The sequence below is a fragment of the Apostichopus japonicus genome, chromosome 12 (assembly GCF_037975245.1).
Source record: "Apostichopus japonicus isolate 1M-3 chromosome 12, ASM3797524v1, whole genome shotgun sequence".
Lineage (NCBI taxonomy): Eukaryota > Metazoa > Echinodermata > Holothuroidea > Aspidochirotida > Stichopodidae > Apostichopus > Apostichopus japonicus.
The window spans coordinates 7611790-7633780 of record NC_092572.1 but is presented as its reverse complement, the minus strand read 5'-3'; the positions used below and the strand labels follow the sequence as shown (position 1 = coordinate 7633780).

General features: G+C 34.8%; 2 protein-coding genes across 5 annotated transcripts in view; one reads left to right on the top strand and one right to left on the bottom strand.

Annotated features, from left to right (window-relative positions):
• Nucleotides 1-21673, bottom strand: part of LOC139976895 (fibroblast growth factor receptor 2-like) — a 54538-nt gene extending 32865 nt beyond the window's left edge. The window contains exons 1-13 of one of the 4 annotated variants that reach the window (XR_011796304.1): nucleotides 21491-21669; nucleotides 20490-20831; nucleotides 19803-20153; nucleotides 19401-19499; nucleotides 18648-18687; nucleotides 18256-18332; nucleotides 17725-17871; nucleotides 14142-14252; nucleotides 13774-13973; nucleotides 13452-13571; nucleotides 12685-12796; nucleotides 12273-12369; nucleotides 10419-11986 (exon numbers count right to left, since the gene is read on the bottom strand). Coding sequence is in view for 3 of the 4 variants with exons in the window: in XM_071985774.1 (XP_071841875.1) it covers nucleotides 11884-11986; nucleotides 12273-12369; nucleotides 12685-12796; nucleotides 13452-13571; nucleotides 13774-13973; nucleotides 14142-14252; nucleotides 17725-17871; nucleotides 18256-18332; nucleotides 18648-18687; nucleotides 19401-19499; nucleotides 19803-20153; nucleotides 20490-20831; nucleotides 21491-21545 (1854 nt within the window). In the remaining variant the exon portion in view is untranslated. Of the gene's footprint in view, nucleotides 1-9463; nucleotides 11987-12272; nucleotides 12370-12684; nucleotides 12797-13451; nucleotides 13572-13773; nucleotides 13974-14141; nucleotides 14253-17724; nucleotides 17872-18255; nucleotides 18333-18647; nucleotides 18688-19400; nucleotides 19500-19802; nucleotides 20154-20489; nucleotides 20832-21490 lie in introns of those variants that run through there. The other 3 variants (XM_071985774.1, XM_071985775.1, XM_071985776.1) reach the window with 3 other exon arrangements.
• LOC139976885 (uncharacterized) lies at nucleotides 1239-8991 on the top strand. Its single transcript, XM_071985759.1, has 10 exons — nucleotides 1239-1348; nucleotides 1873-2187; nucleotides 2347-2688; nucleotides 3393-3536; nucleotides 4711-4748; nucleotides 4847-4889; nucleotides 5442-7576; nucleotides 7992-8161; nucleotides 8313-8398; nucleotides 8727-8991. Exons 1-10 carry the CDS (start codon nucleotides 1270-1272, stop codon nucleotides 8825-8827), a joined length of 3453 nt encoding a protein of 1150 aa, XP_071841860.1. The 5' UTR covers nucleotides 1239-1269; the 3' UTR covers nucleotides 8828-8991.
• Nucleotides 21674-21991: the final 318 nt, after the last annotated feature.

Sequence of the window (21991 nt, the reverse complement as noted above, 5' to 3'; positions counted from 1 at the left end):
GTTCCATCAGATCTATCTTTAGTACACCATTAAAGTTACTATATTTCATTCAGCACGGTCCAACTACTAAGCTTCCAATATTTCGTTATATGTCCCCCATAGATGTTACGGATTAGGTCTTTTTTCCATGAGTTCTTCAATCTTTGCCAATAAATGCGGTCCCGATGAAAGGGGACTGCGGTTAGAAGCGGATCAGTCGTTCGGTAGTTTGGTTTTCGTGCCCATGTTCTTTCCTGTGCGACTTTTTCTTAAAAAGAATAAATGCGGTCAAAGGACAGATATCATATAGCTTACACTTTCCAATACTAGAGAGAAGAACCTCCTTTAGGCACAACAGTGCTTGACAGAACTTAGGCAGGATGAAGCGATAAACATATCTAATTAATAAGACAAGTGATTAGCAAAGGAATGATCTTCAACTTAAGTACCATAAGAAGACCTAATTATGTTTGAGTGACAATAAGTACATACGTCATATATAGATAGGAAAAAGTTAAACTTTAAAAAACGCAGACACATTCATGCTACAATATACGTAATGTAAAACTGATACCAAAGCAAGGGAAAATGTACGTAACATCACGTCACTTTATGTGTTGATATGTTAGTATAACATAAGCTTTACAATAGTAACAATACCTACATATTACTACAAAGTATGAACGAATGAGACAATTCAATGACTGCATATTAAATTCGACGACAATATTAAAATAACATTTTTTACAGGGAAATGTAATGGTAAGGTATGCTTGCTGTCCTGGTTTTGCATGAGAGAATGATATCGATGTGATGAATAGATAAACTAAGGAATTATTCCTAGTCACACATTTTACAGAAAACGCAAGGGTTTGCCTTACTGAATTATTCACTTACCTCATAATAAAGTATTCGTTCGTTGTCCTGTTAAGGAGAAGCAAAGTTAAATAGTTTCTTTATATGATTTTTACTAGTCAATATTCTCAATTTACCATATAACCTGTCAGGTTGTTTAGTACTAAATATTATCATAGGGAAATTACTTTTAATTTTGCAGTTATTCCCAACATGTGGCCTATAACATTTGTTTATTAGAAACTGTCACTTTGAAACACAGAAAAAAAATACGGACAGGAAAGTAGTTTTGGTAATCATTTACCGACGACTACTTGTATATCAAATATATCTTCTATACTTATTTGAATATGTAGGTAAACTATTTTAATTGTCTAAATACCATTTAAATTGTTACCTTCTAGATGCACAGTGATCGCATGATACTTCAAGAACATGATGGATTTGATTCGGAGATATATAATTCTGTGCGTTGCAGCCTTAGTTGTAATCATGTCATGTATAAATGTTGTGGGTAAGACAATTATTTTTTTTCTTCAATTGTTATCATAAATCAGTAATCAGTAGCGTGCACAATATTTCAAAGTAGGGATTTTTTTTTTAAATAATCCAAGGAGGAGAATTAAAAGACGGGTAGAGGCTTCTGAATGTAAAATTAATCCCCAGTCTGAATAACCCCCGTTTTTGTGCTCACCAATATTACTAAAACGTGTCTCTTAAAATGACTTCTACATAGCTGATGCTTGTTTCTAAACATTCAAAATTATTTTAGACCCTATCGGAAAATATTCAGAATGGTATATGATATGTCCATATTGGAGTATGCAAAAACATAAATAAAGCAGTTTTCTGCTTAACGCAACAAGTCCATGTTTTTAAAGTTGCAGATTACTATTTGTTTAGTCAATCTTCACTGTCTCTTGCATTGTATATGATACTATTGAATTACCATATATTAACTAATTGTTTTAAAAACTTCGAGGCTCATTCCGTTAATATGTAAATAAAGGAATATGGAATATTATGTTTTCTTGACAGACGCAAGCAGTGTTCAGTGTCAGTCTAAGTGTTTTGCAGAAATGGGAAAGTCGGTGGAGCTTCCATGCCATGTTTTAAGTTCCAACTACGACTTGTATTGGTACAAAGAATTAACAACGAGAACCGTTCCTTTGTTATCACTCGAAGATGGCATACCAGGTGGCAGCGAATACAAGAAAGGGGAATTTGAGTTATCCATCAATGGATCTCTTAGAATCATTAATAGCCAGTTAAAACACGGAGGCAGATATACGCTGACAGCTTACTTTGACAACTATGAGCAAGATGCCTCAAACACGACGCTTTTGATTTACAGTAATAAACACATTCTTCTCGTACATTAATATTTAGTTAGCGGTGCAGTATTAACTTTTTGAATACAATCATATTAATATATTATTATTCCCATTTTGAAACAAATGTTCAATGCTGTTAACAACACTGAGTAATAACGTGACCATTTTATCTTGACAGTTCGACCCGATCCTCCGTGCCCACTGATTGATGCATGTGGTTCGACTTGTACTGGATGTCAACTGAACGTTACCACTTCTGGATCACTGACTTGCTATGTGAATGGCTCTAGACCAATGATGGACGTAGACTGGATTGTATCTAACCAGTCTGGAGTGAGCTTCTCTAAAGAAGAACAAACTCATAAGGAAATGGGTGACAGATGGTACACTGAGAAAACCATCCAATACACAACACCTGATTGTGGAGCAGATGCTACTTTCAGATGCATTGCTTCCTTGTCAAACTTTCCGCTTGCTCCTCTTCTTGATAGTTACTACAGCACTGTTAATATAAATACAGGTAGCGTAACAGATACTGACTGGCAATTTCATGATGGTATTAGTTTTGCATTGCTGATTTATTGAACCATTTTCCATGCTCACCTTTTACAGTTTATAAATAGTCCGTTCATTTTACAGAAGTAATATAAATATTACAAAGCTTTATAAATAGTTAGTTTTAAGAGTTTAATTAAATTACGTACACATTTGAACAAACCTGAAGGACAGTGTATAACAATCATAACGACGGGATAGGTATATTTATATCTTAATTGTATTTGGTGGCCTAAAGTTGAACATATCTGGTAGACCTCTGTCTAGTAAGAAATGCAACACACGTTTTGCTTCACTATGTGAACAATTAGGGCTAAGCGTATACCCTACCACACTTGAACGTTTGACCAACCCTGTACACAAAATACTTGGCTAATAGCAATATAACAATATGTGTCAGAACCAGGGATTGTGACCTTTCTTCTGTAAGGTATAAAGAAAAAAGGCAAAATATAAGCGTTATTGCGACATCGTACAAACCAGTGTGGGGAGGAGGTCATACTTCACAATTAAAGTGTGTTTATGATAACATCGCAATTGTGGCCGATAACATAGGAAAGGCGTAGCCTTCAGATATATATTCAATGATATTACCCCAGGCCACCCTATACTTGCAAAACCGTGTAACCTTACATCTACAATCTTCGTTGTCTTGCTTATGTCTTTCAGAAGCCTGCACAGAACCTCTTCCGAGTGAAGCCACGAGTAGCCCAAAAGGTCAAGTCGCATTGCCCTTTGTCGTTATTGGAATTTTACTCGTCTTTGTTGTATTTTGCACCATTCTCGTTGCTTGCTTTGTGTATCGAAGAAGAGGTAAGAATCAGTACGTTTTTTTGAAATGATCTAATAACGTTCAATAATCGAACCATACCAACGACAGAGAGAATCATGATCGTTGCAACTCCTAACTATGTAACATGTAGTATTCTGGCAACTGCAATTTTTTATGGAACACAATATCTGCATACAAGAAAAAAACGATGTGAGTTGGTGTCACAACATATGATAATTACCCCAAGAATTTGAGAATATTTCAAGGATATTTTCATACATTTTTTGCAGCTCCAAAGTCGCCACAAGGGCAAATAAGAACTATATAATGGTGGTGCAGATTCTGAGGGTTATGCACTCGCAGGGAATACAATTGTTTAGTTGTAATCATAAAGCAAGTTACAGTTTCTTTGTAAATCGTTCGCGAAATCGACCAACGTCATTCCCCGTCCCCCTATGACATTAACGTTTTCATGCCACCAATTTTAAATTTATATATTTATAAATTCATATTTGTTTATCAATTTAGATTATAGTTACGTATATATGAACCGTGGGATGGGGCATTGTGTGGGTATAGGACGTGTGCAATAGTCCCTTTAATTTTTTCAAACAGTTGGGTGTAGTAGTAAAAGTATACAGTGACCTCGCCAGGAAACTGTACTCCTGTCCTGAAACAACATTATATCATGTTGCTATGGCAACTGCAGGTATAGTATACCTTGGGTCAGATCCTGGCTGACTTCCTTGTATCACGTGGTGTTGTTGAGCGTACTAAATACACTAGGCTATAGCCTTTTTATGTTATACTTGTCATTTTACTTCGGCATTTAAGTTTTTTTTGAAACTGTAAACTATAATAAAAGTTGTTAACTTATTTGCACCGTTTGGACACACTGTTGGTTCTTTTTTAACTTAAAGTTTACAAAAAAATGTAACATTTCAGATCAAAATTTATGTTTATTGAGTGTGTTGAATGAATGAACCGAGTTATAACGCTATTGCTGTATGTGTGCACCGTTTGCCTTATAACGTCGTTCATGTAGTGTCCTGCAATAACCGCATGGAAGACCATTGATTTCACCCCCTATATAAACATATAAGGAACGATGTATTTACAAAGCTCTATTAAATAATTCTGAATATTAACAACGAAAATTGAAATATCAAAGATACGAAACATGAATCGACTAGATTTGTGTTCTTGTTTATTTAGGTACGGGTATACAGATCGAAACTCCGGATCCAGCCACGGTAAGAATGAGAGTATGTCTTTATTAATTCACAGTCTTTGTCCACAATGTGATCCGGTTATCCATTTATTTGAGTAAATTCAATTTCTGTTCTTATAGCAGGAAATGCAGGAGCCGAGGCCGACGAAAAAATGCCTTGAAGGTACGATATCATTTTTCATCTTTAAAATTATTATTCCAAAGCAAGAATACTTCACGGTTAACACCAAAGACAAGTCTCTAGTATGGGGTAAATCTCCGTATAATATGCTTACTATGGTCTATGGCGCAATTTAGAACAACTTTAGAAAAGTGGACACATTCAGTAAACATGTGCGACTAAGCTAAACACAAGCACATCCTAGCTGATGTTTCAAACTGTAAAAAAAAGGAGAATAACAAGTTTGCTGATGTATCATTTCATCAATAGGGTTTCATAGTAACACGAAACTTATTAATAATAGAGGTTTTTTTTACTTTTAAGAAATTGATGACATTCATTTAACGTAGGATAGCGCATCGTCAATACGTGTATAATACATTTATCATACTAATAGCTTTCAGTCTTCTTTTCATTGCTGATTACATCCCTGCCTGTCATCCTTTAAATGCAGAAAATAAATTACTTGCTCGTTGAAAACATTTCCTTTTAATATGACCATAAAGTTTTACAATCTATACTGAGTTGTTGATATTTTACATATTTTTTCTTCAGAAAAGAAAAATATTTTAGTGGAAGGGCTAGTTCAGCACTACGAGAAATTTTGTTTCATCAAGCCGCTACCGTGGGGTGAACCAATACCGATAGATGCCCTTTACACCACGTGTCAGTGCACCGTCACTAACGCGAACGGTGTCGTCAGTCATCACGATAGCGACTTTCTGTCTACACCGGAGTTTATTTTCGATTGTAAAAATCGAGTCTTAATTATAGCCGATTTAGGTTACGGGAAGACAACCTACACTCAACACTTGGTTAGCGATTGGGTATCAAAGATGAAACCTCTGAAAAAGGGCAGAAAGGATAAAATCAGTGAACCTATACTTATATATGTTCACCTTAAAGAGGTTAATCCTTCGATGATACTTCCTGATCTTGTCAAGAAAATGATTCATGTTGGAATCGATTTGACGGTGGACGATATCGTTGAAATATTTCTGAATTTTGAGTTTCAAGTACTCCTGGATGGGCTTGACGAGCTATCAATGTCTACGATTGGTGCCAATGCATCTCCCGAGGATCCTACCAATGATAAAGAAGAGCGTGTTCATCTCCTCGAAGGGGAGGGTGAAAATTATGCTAATCTGACGGTCGGAAAATTACTCGATAATAACATAAACACTTTTAAGTTTAAAAAAATTAAGGTTTGGGTAACGTCTCGTGAAGTTGATGACATGAAAGCTTCATTTGCCCTACCATATTCAAAGGTAAAATTGAATGGATTCAATACTCCTCAAGTCAATAAGTATATTCATAAAACATGCAAATATTATTTGACATTACAAGCAACCTTAACCTTGATTCCCGAATCAAATATGAGAGCCTCTAAGTTAGACGCCTCACAACAAGCCAAATCGAACGCTAAAAACCAAGAAACGATTGAAATGAAAACGACAAATAACGACAGTCGGCAGGTGACAGAGGGAGGATGTAACAATGCCGAAAATATTAAGTATGGAAAGGCGATGAAAAGGGAGGAGAATGATAAAAACATAAATGAGGTTAACGAAGGAAAAAAACAAACCTCGGAAGAGAAAGAACAAGACAAAACGGAGCAAATCCAAACTGTTGATGTGGAAAAAATTGAAAACGAAGAAAAAAAAGACGAGGACATGTTTACAAAAGATGGCAAAAATGAAGCAAATGAAAGTAACATTAAAGCTGACGAGGTGTCGGCTGATGTAACAAAAGAGTTAATTCCTGCTGCTCATCACAAGATAAAGCAAGGAGAATCAAAGCAGAAAGAGAACATTGTTCCACGAAACGATGGGCAGAACCCGGAAGTTTGTGATACGTTAGAAATACTTTTAAATAAGGTTACTGAATGTATGGAATTAAACGAAATTTCTCAGAATTTTTCTGAAACACCCCTTCTGCTGATTATGATTGTTCATATAATTACATGCAGAATGTTAGATCCAACAGGGAAATATAAAGAAGTGAATGTTAACAAACTGACAACAATAATAAGATTAGTGATTACCTGTTTGGAATCCCGATACGTGCAGAAAGTTAATAAAAAGTCCATTCAAGAAGATATTAAGAGTCTGGAAGCTAGACTTGGTACAATAGCATTTGAAAACAAAATGAGCCTTTCATGGGGTAAACGCGAGTATTGGAACGATAAACTTGGTGATAAAGATACCCAACTTGCCTTAGCCGTAGGATTACTCAAGTATTCAAAGAAGGTAGGAAGCGGAGGAAGTCAAATAGAAGAACTGGCTTTTTCTTCCTATGCTGGAATCATGTTTTATCATCAATTCTTTCAGGAATTTTTAGCTGCTCAGTATGTGCCAAAGAGGGATAAAGAATGGGCGTGGATAGATGAATTTATAAAAAAGAGTACTGACGATGCAACGGTCAGGTTATTACAATTTATGTTCGGCATGAATCATGCTAGATTAGATAAAGCAGTAAAATCTCTCCTGAAGGAACATAACATGTGGAACAATTTGATCGACTGTATTTATGAAATGAGTAATCTCGAGAAGAAGCAGGCAATTATCAACAGCATGAACGGTGAAGCGGATAAACTGGGTGGCAATATGAAAATTAACATAGGGAATCTTGACAGGAAACACCACAGAGTTGCTTTAACAGATTTCTGCGATGCTTGCAATGCTTCCGATGTAAGTAAGAGAGAATCTTTCAATTTATTTTAGGGAAAATGGGCTTATTTAAATTTAGAATTTGTATGTCCAACTTGTCGAAACTGATTCCTAAGCTGGTTTTATGAAGCGGCCGATTATTATATCCAATTAACCTTTCACTCTACAAAATGAGAGTTCTCTATATCGTTTTTTATATGACCTGATACATGTACAAAACAAATTTTAATATCCTAACAACTTATACGGTACCTAAATTTGATTGATCATTTGTTTTTACAAAAACTCATTTCAATTTACTGTTAAGACACTCATTGATTTGATATGCCTCAATAAGTGGTAATTGTTGACTTTGTTTTGTTCTTTGGGTTATTCAACATGGAAATATATGACGTTCCTAACTTTATCGTGTTTTTATTTATTTGTCTTCCAACAGGTAACACTAAGGAGTATGGTATTTAGAGAAGAGCGTGCGGTGGACTTCATAAAAGACGTAACACTGCCCTCATTAAAATTCCTGATATTTCTGGAAATGAACATCAACGAAGACCAATTCAAATTAATCATTACCAGCTTTACTGATCGAAAATGTCCAGAAATCCTACAGTAAGAATGTTTGATAATACCTCGTTATAATCATCTGTACAATGTGATTAGTGTTATTGTTCGTTATGTTGATAAATTATGACTTTTATTTCTTTATATATAGATATATATTAAATATTTTATATTTATTTCTTTATAATCTCTAATGAAGGTTCGTAAAATGTTCGGTACCGGACGAATTAAAATTAGAAGCCAAGCAGACAGTGGAATCAGCTTTGAAGGGATTGGACATGAAAAGTGAGTGATATTCTGCATACGATTTTTTTTTTTTTGACAACATACAATAACCAGATAAAGAAACAATATTTGTGTGTACATTGGAAGTGGGTTCATTTTTTGCAGGTTTTTTTCATTTTTTTATGAAATGTTTCTCACTAACTTTTAAAATATGTACTAACCCAACTCTCCATTAAATAACGTTATTTTCGGTTTACGATGAAGTGCATTCATGTGTGGACCTGTTCATAACCTACTAATAACAGGCCTTCTTTACGTTCTTTTTTCTTGCAGAATCGTTACGTTCATTGTATTAACTTATGCCGCTTCTCTCTTATCTATTTTTTAGTATATAACTGTAAGAAGATATCGCCTTCTACCATGAGTGTACCAAAATTCAAACCAGAGACAGGAAAATGGGGAATTGCATTATTTCCAAGAGACTTGTAAATGTAATCAGACTTTTATGTGTCATTCTATATACTCAAACGAAATTCCCAAATACCGGAGTTTGTAAAGCCTTCGTGAGCGTTGCTACAGTTGTTTGAAATTAACCGATCCTGGAGACTTCACAAGCGAATGTTTCAAGAATTTCCTACTACGAATGTGGATTCAATATATCAGCACATATTGTTTATGCAGAGGTCATTTTAGGTAAACCGACTCAAATAAGTCAAACTTGAATGAATTTTATATGTTGTTGTGGATCCGTCGTATTAATACTAGAACCTTCTGATATGAAGTGTGAAAAGGAAATCAATCAGCATGGATCTTTTGTTTTAATTCTAACTGATGACTGTTAAGATAGTAGAGACATCAAGTGTTTCATTAATATAAGCAGGTCGTCAATCCTAATTGAAAAGTGGGGGGCATAAATGACTGAACATGGATACAATTAAAGGCGCGTGCGAGCCATTTTGTGCAAAGCCTTTATCGAGTGGGTTCCAGGGGCCCAAATTAGGGTACCTGATGTGGTCAAGGGGAAAGTCCCGGCGGGTCCAGGGGGCGGACTTGCATCTCCAGAAATTTGTAAGTTTTCTTCTGTTCGGTCCCTGAATTGATATGTCAGTCATAATTTATTTCAAAAATAATCACATATTACAGAGGAATTAGACTTAAATTCAGAAAGAATTATCTATTTAACATGCAAGTGTTATTTAGGGCCATCATCCTTATTAATAAACTTGAAAACCTAAGCCAAAGTCGGAAACATTCTTAAGTTTGCATACAAGAATAAACACACCATGTTATACAGATGTCTCCAATATGAAAACATGGTGTAACAGCTACATGTAGAGAACATTATTGGGCATGAAGTCCATAATCCTTGTTCCAACGGGGGGATGGGGCGGGGTGCGCAAATGAGACATTAATAACTAGTCATCTCATAGAATAATGTTTGAGCTCCTTTTATGAAATACACGAGTCATTATGAGCCTGATAATCCTAGCGCCTAGTCAGTCACTATACCTGGGGTGTACATTTGATATTGTGTCCCTACCCTTCAAAATTGTGACACGTGTCCCCCTAACTCCCTCCTGATTGACGCCCTGAATATAGGTATATTGACACTAGTTTTTTTTCTGTTTAAGCCTATGAAAGACTTTTGCCAAATCCCGAAAGAACAAACAACATTCAATCCGTTAATAGAAATGGTTTAAGTTGTTTTTAGCGTCTTGACGAATACCTGGCAATTTGTCCTTATATTTGCATATTACGGTATCATCTCTTTCATCTTGTTACATAGCGGTAATTCTTCACGTAGATATACATATTTTTTAAAGCCGGGTAACTTTTATTTCAAAATTTTATCAAAGAGTCATAATATAATCATATTTAAAGCATATTTATGACGTAACAATTCTGTAATGGAAGTCAAATACTTATTAATTATCAAAACTACATTATTGGCCGATAAACATTGCTCATAGCTTAATAATTTTCGGTAATGTATAAAAAAATGTTTATCACTTGTTAACCAGAATAACAAATACTAATATTTTTTTGGACAGATAAATACAATTTATCAATAAAAATAAACCTCATCTTTATCACAGCTTACAACAGTAGTTAACAATAGTTTATGTTAGTGACAAAATGTGCGAGTCCTTTAAAAAAATCGACAGTGATTGCTTTATGCTACGCATTAATAGTGAATAATGAAAACTGTGTGTTTGAAGACTTTATTCTATCAATATTGTAAATATCGCATAAATTCAATCTCCATTTCCTATGTTACATTCATCCAATCGAACTGATAACATAATAACAAGTAAAAGTAAAATATTGTCTTCATTTAAGTGATTTTTGCTGATCTGTTTTTTAACTGCCTGGTTCAACTCTACACCTGCAGCTATTGTAATATTTATCAATATTACAATAAAACGAATAAAAATACCGCCTAGAAACTTACCAGACCGTAAATAACCTGTATCTATCCAGACGACGGAATGTACAAAACTAAAATCGCAACCGACGTAATGAAAACATAATAATAGTGGAGGAATGCCAGACATTTTAAAATATAAATGATAGATATAGCCACTCGGATTCAACCTAAAATTTATCTAATATAGATAGGAAAAGTGGGTGAGAACGATTTTTAAGAGTTTTCCTTAAAATATTCTTGCCTCCTTGTTTTAATTACGTCTCTGTCCGAGGATCTCAATAAAAAAATCGCCCTACGTGACAATACGTCTTGTATTTAAAATGGTTAAAGCTATTGCATACTAGACAATTGTTTGCTGTTAGACATGTGGTCAAGTTAATAGAATATTCGATTTGTACATTTTTTTCAGAATGATTGTTCAAACAACTGTTATAACAAAGTCATATTTTCATTGATTGATTAAAATGAGGAAATACTACAATTATGCCTGCTTATACGTATTTATTACACGATGAGGTAACTGCGCATGTGTGCACTTTCTATTTACAGGTACAGACAACTTGATACATGGCAGGCAGATTGCTGCAACTTGAGGTCATACCAAATGACAAGTATAAACTATTCATATGTAGTTTTTTATAGACTTTGTTGCTCTCGCATATATGACATAAGTATTCCATGTAACATTGCAGCAGTATGGAATAACTTCCGGTAGCTCGGAGATGGGTGAATCACACCTGCATTTCGACCACTTTTAGACCGCGTTACGGTAGTATAGCATACCTTCTGACATAAAGTCTTACTCTAAACTTATTGTTTTATATAATAAGTGAATGCAACCTACTTTAATATGTATTAACATGCTGGTTAATGAACAAGGAAACGTGAAGATAAAGAATAAATTTTACAGCAACAAAGTAACTTCCTTTGTACACAAACTGTAATTTACCACGACTAAACTGTTGTGAAAGGGAACTGAAGATATGAAAAACAAAAATCCATCGAATAATCCATTTTATCCGGTGGCATAATATTCTGTTCCCTTTCATCGTTTAACAGCAGTGTTCCCATATCCTTAGCGCCTTGAATTCGGAACGGTAGATTGTACTTATAACTCTCAATCAATATTTTCTATTAGCTGAAATAGCTTCGTCTTCAACGCTGTAAGGCTAATTCGATCTGCAGGATCAACCTTCAAGCAAGACGTCATAATTGCGTAGCTGAAATTGAACAAAATATTACGGAGAATGTAAAATTGCATCGTACATTTTTACTGCAAATATCAGTATGTTTTCAAATAATTAAGCTGATTTTAATCCAAACATTAAAATGGTTTCTATAGCAACATTTGCTCTTAAGGATACATAGTTGAAAACAATATTTAGAGTATGATAAAGTCCAAATTGGAGCTTTTCAATGTGAAGTCTCTTGTTAATATTAAGTAATATCTGATATATTTCAACAGTTCAATAGAAACAAACCAACAGCTAATAGAATATAACTCACAGAGAGTCTGAACATAAGTCAGGCTTTGAGAGAACTGGTAAAGCATCAGGCTGATCAGCAAACTTCATAATATCTAATCCATCAAACGGAGAAGCACCTTGAGCAACAGAAATCATTACAAGTACTATTTCATTTAAAATATTTTTTACAGTACATTCATTGCTCATGTACATTCATTGCTCATGTACATTCATTGCTTCTCCTAAAGAAAATGGGGAATAAAATATGTTGTATTCATACTTGCTTCCTTTAAATTAAGAGTAATTGCATTTCATGTTAGTTTTAAAAATGAATTGGAAACAAGACATGAATTAGACTTAACATAATATATATCATATTTATAACATACAGCTACCTTTATTTATATTGCGTTCGAAGTTGTCGATTCAAATCAAGTACTGAAAACGTTTACCTTGAGAAAATATCTCCCAGATGAAAACCGCAAAAGACCAAACATCACTTTCTCGGTCATAATGTTTCTTGAAAATGGTCTCCGGGGCAAACCATGGAAGACTTAGGCTTTCCTACCAATTTGAACATGTTCATGTAATTCACAACAATCAGGAACATGTAATGATAATTTATAAAACATTCAATGGCATGTCCATGTATAAATACATTCATTACATCATACGTCTCATCTCCCTACATTTAATGGATTGGGATATAAAAAATTTGGAAATATGGAAATATTAAATTAGGACACTTTTTGGGTCATGGTCAAGGGATAATTGAGGTCAAAGGTCAAGTTGGCCTAGATTGTTGGAAAAGTGTGTCGCGGACTCCACTTTCACTGTATGTCTAATTAATTTCAAACTTTGTGGGTAGGTCCTTGACAATCAAAACTCGTGCATACATGATTGGTGACGTCATAGGTGAGATGTAAAATACCCCGAACGTGTTTTGTCATCACATGCTTATCATACCGCAAGTTATGTAGAGAATATTGGACAAATTTTATAATAGTACTTATGTGGTTTCAAAGGATAGAGATTAAAGGTCAACGTAGGTCAAAGTTCAAATTGCCCTAAATGGTGTGGAGGTGATGAGATCTGTAATTCCATGGATTGTCCTCTTGTTAAATAGTGTGGAACTGTTTTATACATTTGAAAGGACTTTTGGCTCATCGTTGCATTTAGACAAAAAAAAAAACATAAACCATAACAGTTTTTTCCTCACCTCAAACTTGATATTTGAGAGCATTTTCTTGGTAGCTGATCGCAAGTTGAAGTCGTACAGTTTGCACACCATGTTAGGTGTTAAAAGAACCTTTCTCGAACAAATAGCAGGATGATCACACTGTAAAATTAAATTTGTATTTAAGTGTGCTTAAGTGCTTAGGGCTTTTCATAAAGACTTATTTTATCATTAATAGCTCATCCTGCAATCTTTGGGCTAGATATTTCACAAAACAGATAGAAGTTCGAAGCGAAATCAGATTCATTTGCATATTCATCTTACTTAAGTTAGTTGATTGATAACAAGTGACACTGTTACTCACGTCTATTGATTCAAGAAAAAATAGGGCCTTCAGAGGTTCCAATAAAAATGATCCAATCCGTAGAGCATCGGACGATTGAGCGGATCTACTTAGTCCCTGCATGTATATAGTCTTGGAATAGACATCGTCGTATTTCGCTTTACAAAGGACATCTCTTAAGGTTCCATTTGTGATGTATTCCGTGTAAATGTAGTAAGGAACTACAGTTTTTGGATCATAGAAAGTGGAACAAGAATATATTATATCGAGCAGTTCAATTTGTTTCCAAACATGAAACAAATAAAGAAATTAAAGACATTGTTGTATAAAGCAAATCTCAGTGACAGGTGCATATTTTATGTTAACTATTTAAGCGATTTATTGCCTACTTTGTACTGTGTCAGCCGCCACAATTTCTACTACATTTCTGTGCTTCGGAATATGTCTGAGATGTTCAGCCAACAATCTGATTTGAAGCCAGTCTTCGTTTGCTGAGGTATCTGCAATAACAGAATATATATCTCTGAGTTCCATTTCAGTTCAGTAAAATAAAATAAAAACCTTTATTCACAGTTGGTCTTTACATGCAAATACGGTCCAGCCTCGGACAATCTACCCCCCCCCCCCCTCCCCTCCACCCTCAGTTATTGTGTTGACCAATAATGTGTTATTTTTATCTCAATACATGTAATGTATTGAGATATTGTAAGAGTAAGAGGAACTCTCTCTTCTCTTAAACATTTTTCAGCGTCTTCATAAGAAGTTCGTTTTCTCTGGAATTTCCAGAGAAAGCATATATCATATAGGCCAACAAAAGTTACTATTTTTTTTATTAGAGAATTTTATCTCATTCTATGACTTTTTCACCGATTTATGTCCAAATCGGCCCCAAAAACAGTTTTTGCGAGCCATTTTTGCACACGCTCTGAAACTTGTGTTATTGCGCAATCGTTAAACACTTCGCAAAGCGGTGAAATGCATTGTGGGAGCTAAGCCCATCACAATATTTTAGTACACTGCGGCTTGGATATCGTCTGAAAATCCGTTTTAATACATATTTATAAAGCAGAAATCGAATTACTTCAAGCAAAACTTTGAACAAAAGAAGTTGAATATTCATTCAATATCTGTTTGCGACGATGTCGGACTCACAATGTGGATGAAATTCGGAAATTTTTTGCCTCGGCATGAAAAATAAAAACGAAACTTAAGTAAAATCCTTTCATCTTTCGAATTGCACATTTTCCGTTTTCAAGAAAGTACCACCTCTATCGTCCGGTCGATTGTTTAAAACAAGTTAAACAATGATTTGGGGCTAAATTCGGAGTTTTTCCAGCATTCTGGGTTGAATTAAAGTGACATTTTTAAGGTTGCACTTGTGAACGGGCATCAACGTATCCTATCGTGGTTAATTGCATATGTACATGTATTTGTACGTTACCATAGTGTGTAGCCTAGGGTTGTAGTTTTAAGTATTTTATACTGCAGTGTATTCATATTACGGGACCGTGTGTTTATGAATTATGAATATGATGTTTGCCATCAAGACATTGTTCAAGAATACAATGTCGTTGCCTGAATTTTCGAACACTGTTTGGAACGCATTTTGGCAGTATTCTTTTGTTTGTGAATTCATATAGTAGTTAATTTTTGGTTGGTTTTTGGTTGTGCAAGTGCCTATTTCACTTTGTTTCCAAGTTCTTCACCCTGTAATGCTGTATGTTTCTGTCATTTTCAGAGAGAAAATGCATTTACAAGTTCCACTACAACGTGTTATGTAGTGTTTACACGGGTCCAAAAATCGGGAACCGGGTACCCGAGAGCCGTTACCCGTCGGGTATCCGGGTACCCGGAAGAAAAAAAATGTTTACCCTCGTGTATCACGATTTTCAAGAAATTACATATTGGATGCTATAATAAATGAAATATATGCTCTACTGACAATGTTTTCATGTTCAAAAACGTATGTGTAAGGTAAGGTATAAAACCTTCCTCAATAATTTCTATTTGCTTTTTTTCTGTCATAAACTTGTTAATTACTTAATATATTTAACATTACTCTGTTTTACCTCCATGCTACTAATAAGTAGTAATGTTGTTAACATCGCACTGCCGCCGCTGCTTATGCTTGCTCTCCACGTCTATTGGATCAGACCATAGCTCAGTTGTTACTACTACTATCTATTATGCAGGCCCAGGGTTCGCACTAGCCGGGAAATAACGCGATTCGCGCAATTTGATCGCATTTGGAATACACGATTAGTAAAAAGCCACTTTCGATCATTATTTTTTTAGTTATCCCGTCTATAATCCATAAACATGTCGTAAAATTCCTTGTCAGCCTTTCCTTCTATGAAATAAACGAATGAATAAATAATAATTTCTTCCACATGGTAGCCTAACACCACACTAAGTCAATGCATGAGAAATCTAGCTAAGCCTAACCATCTGTTTATTGGCTGAAATTGTGACGCAGTTATAAGATATCCATGGAAAACATTCATTATTGCTGTTACGTTCGACCACATGGTTGCCTAACACCACACTAAGTCAATGGGGTAATCTAGGATAGCCATTTTTTATTAGCTGAAATTGTGACGCAGTTATAAGATATCCATGGAATACTTTCGTTATTGCTGTTATCTTCAACCACATGGTAGCCTAACACCACACTTAGTCAATGGGAAATCTGCCTAACCATCGGTTTGCATTTTTTTTAAATCACGCTTTGCGTAGGATTCGGGTAATAAAGTAGGAACCGGGTAGTATTGCGTCGGGCGGGTACCCGGATAACCCGTGCAAACACTAGTTGGGCTTGTTGCATTTAAAAGCAATGTGAAGTCATTCGTCATGTGACTTTATATATTGTCTCCTATTATCCAACGTTCTGTAAGTTTTTATTTTTGTTTTCTTTCATTTTCAGGACTCTTTCTGCATCTGCAGGTTTGATTCTCCTATGTGGGCACTTGGGATATTGTAAATTTTTGGACTTCTTAATTTAATTCAGTACTTTTTACACCATTTCATTCATTGCCTTGATTCAATAAACTTTGATTAACTTTGAAAACACACATTCCTGTTATATTTTTTTGCACTAAATCGTACATTCATATTCACCAGTGTGAAGAAAAATTAACAAGAAGTTACTACGTAAGATGTACATTTCACGTATCCAAAAATACTTTTCAATTCATAACGAAGATGAGCTGATTGATGTCCAGGAACCTGATACATCATAAACTATATGACCAAAAAGTCCAACAGAGACTGACCCAAGATGAAGGATATCACATAAAAAACAAGTTCTTAAATATTCTATGACATTAATAAACCTTGCAACGCCGTTCTCTCGACAAACAGGCAATGGGCGCTAAAGGCAACACTCGCAGGATAAAGTGTAACCTGCAGAGACTTTTCGTTGCAAAGTAGCGTAAATGCAAGTTCTGTATTTGTTGTACCATGATTGATATTGATAATTGTAGAGACAGAGCAAAGATATGAAACTAGGAATCGAAATTAGAACTTCCAGTATTGAGATACTGCGTCGTTGATGCTCTTGTTTACTTTTATATGTGTTGTCGTTAACCTACTAAACCATTAAAACGTATCGTCTTGCTTGAAAAGTGTACAACGTTTAAGATAAGTGGGCAGTAAGTTGGACGTCTCATCTATATTCCATGACTGAAATAGCACCCGCTGCTTTTTCTGATATACGAGGATCCCTGCAAATATACGGTTTCTTTTCATAGTTGTTAGAGTTAGAGTGTACTGAATTTACCAGGAAGCTATGCAACAAATATTTACATAACGCACAACCTATTTGCTATTATACGGGGAATCTGTGTTTTCCTTTCGATGCCATCGATCTCTTCACACATAGTATATTGGTAATGCAGGCATTATATACTTAATTAAACAGTAGTTAGAGTATAGTGAATTAATCAGGAAGCTATGCAACAGACAATAACATACCACACAATGTATTTGCTACTATGAGGGATCTATCATTTCCTTTCGTTGATGCTATCCATCTCTTCATGCGTCCCGTACAAGGTAAAGAGCTTGTCAGTATAATGTCACCTCGATTTAACACAGTGTTGTCTCCATAGAAGTAGAACTCTTTGAAAAGCCAAGAGAAAATGGAAAAGAGTAAAGAAACTTATGGATAGAACGGTAGTCGAACCAGTGACACTGCTCATCTGAAGTGTCAAATTATTGATTGTTATCGTACCCTATATTGCCTTTTCATTCTAGTCTTTTCAGTCTAGGGACGGCAGTCAAACCCCACAGTATCTTGCGTACTATGTGTACAGATTAGGAATTTACCAATATTGCATATTAGACATTACAACACATATTTAACAAACATTCTTTATTACAAAAACTTTCTTAGTAATCAATTTAGTTTTGTTACAATGAATTATAGTTATCATCGATCTTCCCACAACTCTGATCGTACGGAATTGATAAATCAGCAGGTTTTAGAAAGAAAACAGAACTTACCACCAACAATATCGTCTGGAGATTCATATTGTACTTCTTCACTCATGTTGATTGTTTCAAATGTTGCTGCAGTAACGCTTGAAATAACATCAATATTAAATTGGCCGTTTATTAAATTAACTAAATATTGACTATTACAAATGGGCTTCATGAAAACTTTAGTATGCGGAAACTTCAAACGGAGAAAAGAAACATAAATCTTAGATATGCGATAATATGAAGACAAAATATGTAACTCTTTCTGTGAAATAAGAAGCATACATTTGTACACAAATCCCAAATTGTACAAATTATACGAGCTTAGTATAGCTGAGTATAACTTCATTTGGACACTTCACGTTAATTTGAATATGTGTTTTTACTGCTCAGATAAGGAAGTTGAAGTGACTTACTTTGTTCTCTCTGTAGTGCCCATCCTCTGCGATCTAAGTCCTAAAAAATAACACAGCGTGTGAAATATAATGACATATACCAATTATGTCACAGCACAGACATTAAAAGGACATCACGTTATGATCCTGATTTTTAAAATGGACTAAAGTTTTACCTTTGTGTTTGCTTTTCTTTTATGTTTGTTTTATTTTTAATTTGCAGAAATAAAATATGCTTGCATTTTCTCTTCTTTTTTTGAAATACATACTTGTTTATTCCCAACTGGAATGTTTATTCCTATTCAGAAACTGAGTTTCAATTCATTTGGAAAATGCTTATCCAGATGAGGTGAATTCATGTCAAAGTCGGATTGAATTTTCAGCAATTTTATAGCTATTTACTATTTTCTGACACAAAATTCACAAAAGAGGGTTGCTCTTGAACATTGTTTTTATTTTGAAATTAATATCAGTCAATGGACTACAATGCTAAGCTACTTACATTCTCAAATCGTACCTAACAGCTCCTTTGAAAGATTACCAATTGCTAGAAGGGCGACAGGGAATAGACGCTCCAGCAAGTTGATGATCTTCCAAATATTATACTGGCCACGTGATATACAAAAAATAGTCTCAATTTTTTAGATTTTGTGGAAAATCACTTTTGAAGCTTAGTTTGCCCTATTAAATTTATACGTTTTCAGTGATGTTTTAAAGTTTGTAGTTTGTTTTCCTAATTCAGTAAGAATAGATTACTTAGATATTTCCACGTACTTTGAACTTTATAAAACATCAGTAAACTCGTCAACGTCGATATAGTGAAGAGGATTGGTACGATAAAATAATAAACGCCCATTTTGCCTTCATCAGTACCTGTATAGATTTAATGAGTAAAGAAAAAGATTTCTAGAACTTTTTTGGGGGCTTGTGTCAAGGGCACTTCATTATTCATATAGTTCCTTTAAATAATGAACAACCGGTTCACAATTGTTATTTAGTATTCTCTTCGTGATCCAAATAACCACTGATTTAGAGAACGAACAAACAACTAGAGCATTTTCTTTTCTGAGAGAGTGAAGAAAACTGTACCGAGCTTCAATAACATTTTTACTGAGGTATCTCGTTGCGAGTCCAAGCTATAATTATATGGAAGTCACAAATGAACGAAATTCTTACCTGATGTGTCGTCTGGTGTAATGGACTTAGGATTTTGGATGTGAATTAAAATTTCACTCTCTTGGTTTACAACATATCTGCCATTAACTTTACATGTGAAATTTTGAATATTGACTCTCATTTTGAACTTCAAATTTGATGTCAAATTTTTCATCTCTAGTTTCGTGACGTCAGTAAAAATGTCAGTTCTGTTATAAACTCCGTTCTGTAACCACGTCACGTTTAACGGTAGGATTGTGTTGAAAATAGCACATTGTATCTCAACATCCACACCCTCAATAGCCGAAAGTGTCCTGCTAGTATCCGTATTCACAACCACGCTTTCCCCAACAATTTCCATTGTTGGTGTTACTATAATTGATTACAAGGAAAACATGAAATGTGTTAATTACAAGGGGCACCCTTAAAACTCTATTTTTATCATTAAACATATGTCTTTCAAGAGAAAGGAATCAAGTGCTTTAATTTATGTAAGATATTAGCTAGAATGTGATCATTTCTTAACACATAGCTCAATTGTTGCCCAATTTTTTACATGTATATTCAAAGTTCTACCACACAAGGAAATAGTCATCATCATGATTAAAATAAACCCTGATAAACATCAATGATTAGCTTATTTGATATTTATGTTCGAAAAATAGCTATATTTGGTTAGCAACCACTGAAAGTATTCGTTAAATTTACCTTGGATATGAACCACAAATGAAGAGATCAGTTGATCCTTTCTCCAGCACGTATACCTTACATCATTGACACCAATTGCGACGTTGAGTAATCCCAGTGCGTAGTGCATCGAATCACACTCGTTTATCGTCAAAGGAAAATTCCTGTTGTCGTAAGTTCTTGCTTCACCTCTAAATAAATACGATTGGTTAAATCCAAGTCTCCATATTAACCCTGTATTCTCAGAAAACAAGACAGGGCATTTTAGACATACATTTTCGTGTAGTATCGCCATCACTATAGAATCTGTAGTCGCCTCAGCACTAGTCTTGTTCTTTGGGGAACCGGAAATGCTCAAAAAAACTGCAAAGAACAATTATATAAATAAATTTAATTGAAACGGTTATGAGTTAGAAATTACAAAACAGTGCAAAATCTTCAGCCTCCAACTCTACATGCGGTCGCCTTAACCAATTGGGCTTTGAAAATGGGCTGCATTTGCAGTTGTTCGAAGCCAGTAAGAAAGGTTGTCATTCAAATGTAGGATTTGCCACTTTTATCGAGATGTGCTAGTCTGTTACATTACATTTTCTACACAATTTTATAGAGAGAATCAAGAATAGTTACAATGTTCGGAACAGAGAATCCTGCAGAACTATCACGAATTGATATTCTGTGATTATTGTATACCAAATGTAAACTTAAGCAAACAGAAAACCGCATTGATAATCTAGCTGCAGAATTCACCGTATTTCGTTTAACTTGTACATACTGAAATAAACTGACTTCATCCTGAATTATCTTTTAACTATAACAGTTAATGTTGTGTGTTTCTCTACATGTGTCTGCAAATTCTCTCGGCAAAACAGATAATGCCAAGCAGATGTTAAGTTGCCATATTGTGAAAGTGGAAAGAGTTAATTTGTTATTCACCGATTCTTATTATTTTCTAAGCTAATAGCCTTATATTGTTTACTGATAGTATTTTGTTTGTATATAACCTTCAGAAATAAAATTCTTACCTATAAGTATTGCAGGTAAACCATTGCTGTACAGAATGTTAGTCAATACGGCCATATTTCTCTGTCAAGCTCTACACACTTCGCTCAAAGACTGATTAACACATATGTCATTCTAACGTTAAGTGATTATGCGCTACTATGATATTCACACTTTATATTGCCAGGGGCATTGTGACATATGTACATGTAATTACGAAACTAAAAGTTTATCGAAATAAGTACATACTAATACAATCACCGATAACAGCATGGAATGGCGGTGCACCCATTATCACTGTATTAAAGTAACGCTATTTCTGGTTGAGTATAAAAACATAGCTACATGCTGTCAAAAAACTGTGGGTAGTTTGCTCATTTATAACTGATTGCACAGGTAGGCCCTTCCACTTAAATGAATACAACATTAGTCAGGGGGGGGGGGGGAGACTGGTCTGTAGGGGCGCTTTCGACACTATCTAAGCGGAGCGCCACCACAGGTTGGCGAGGAGCGAACATAATTTT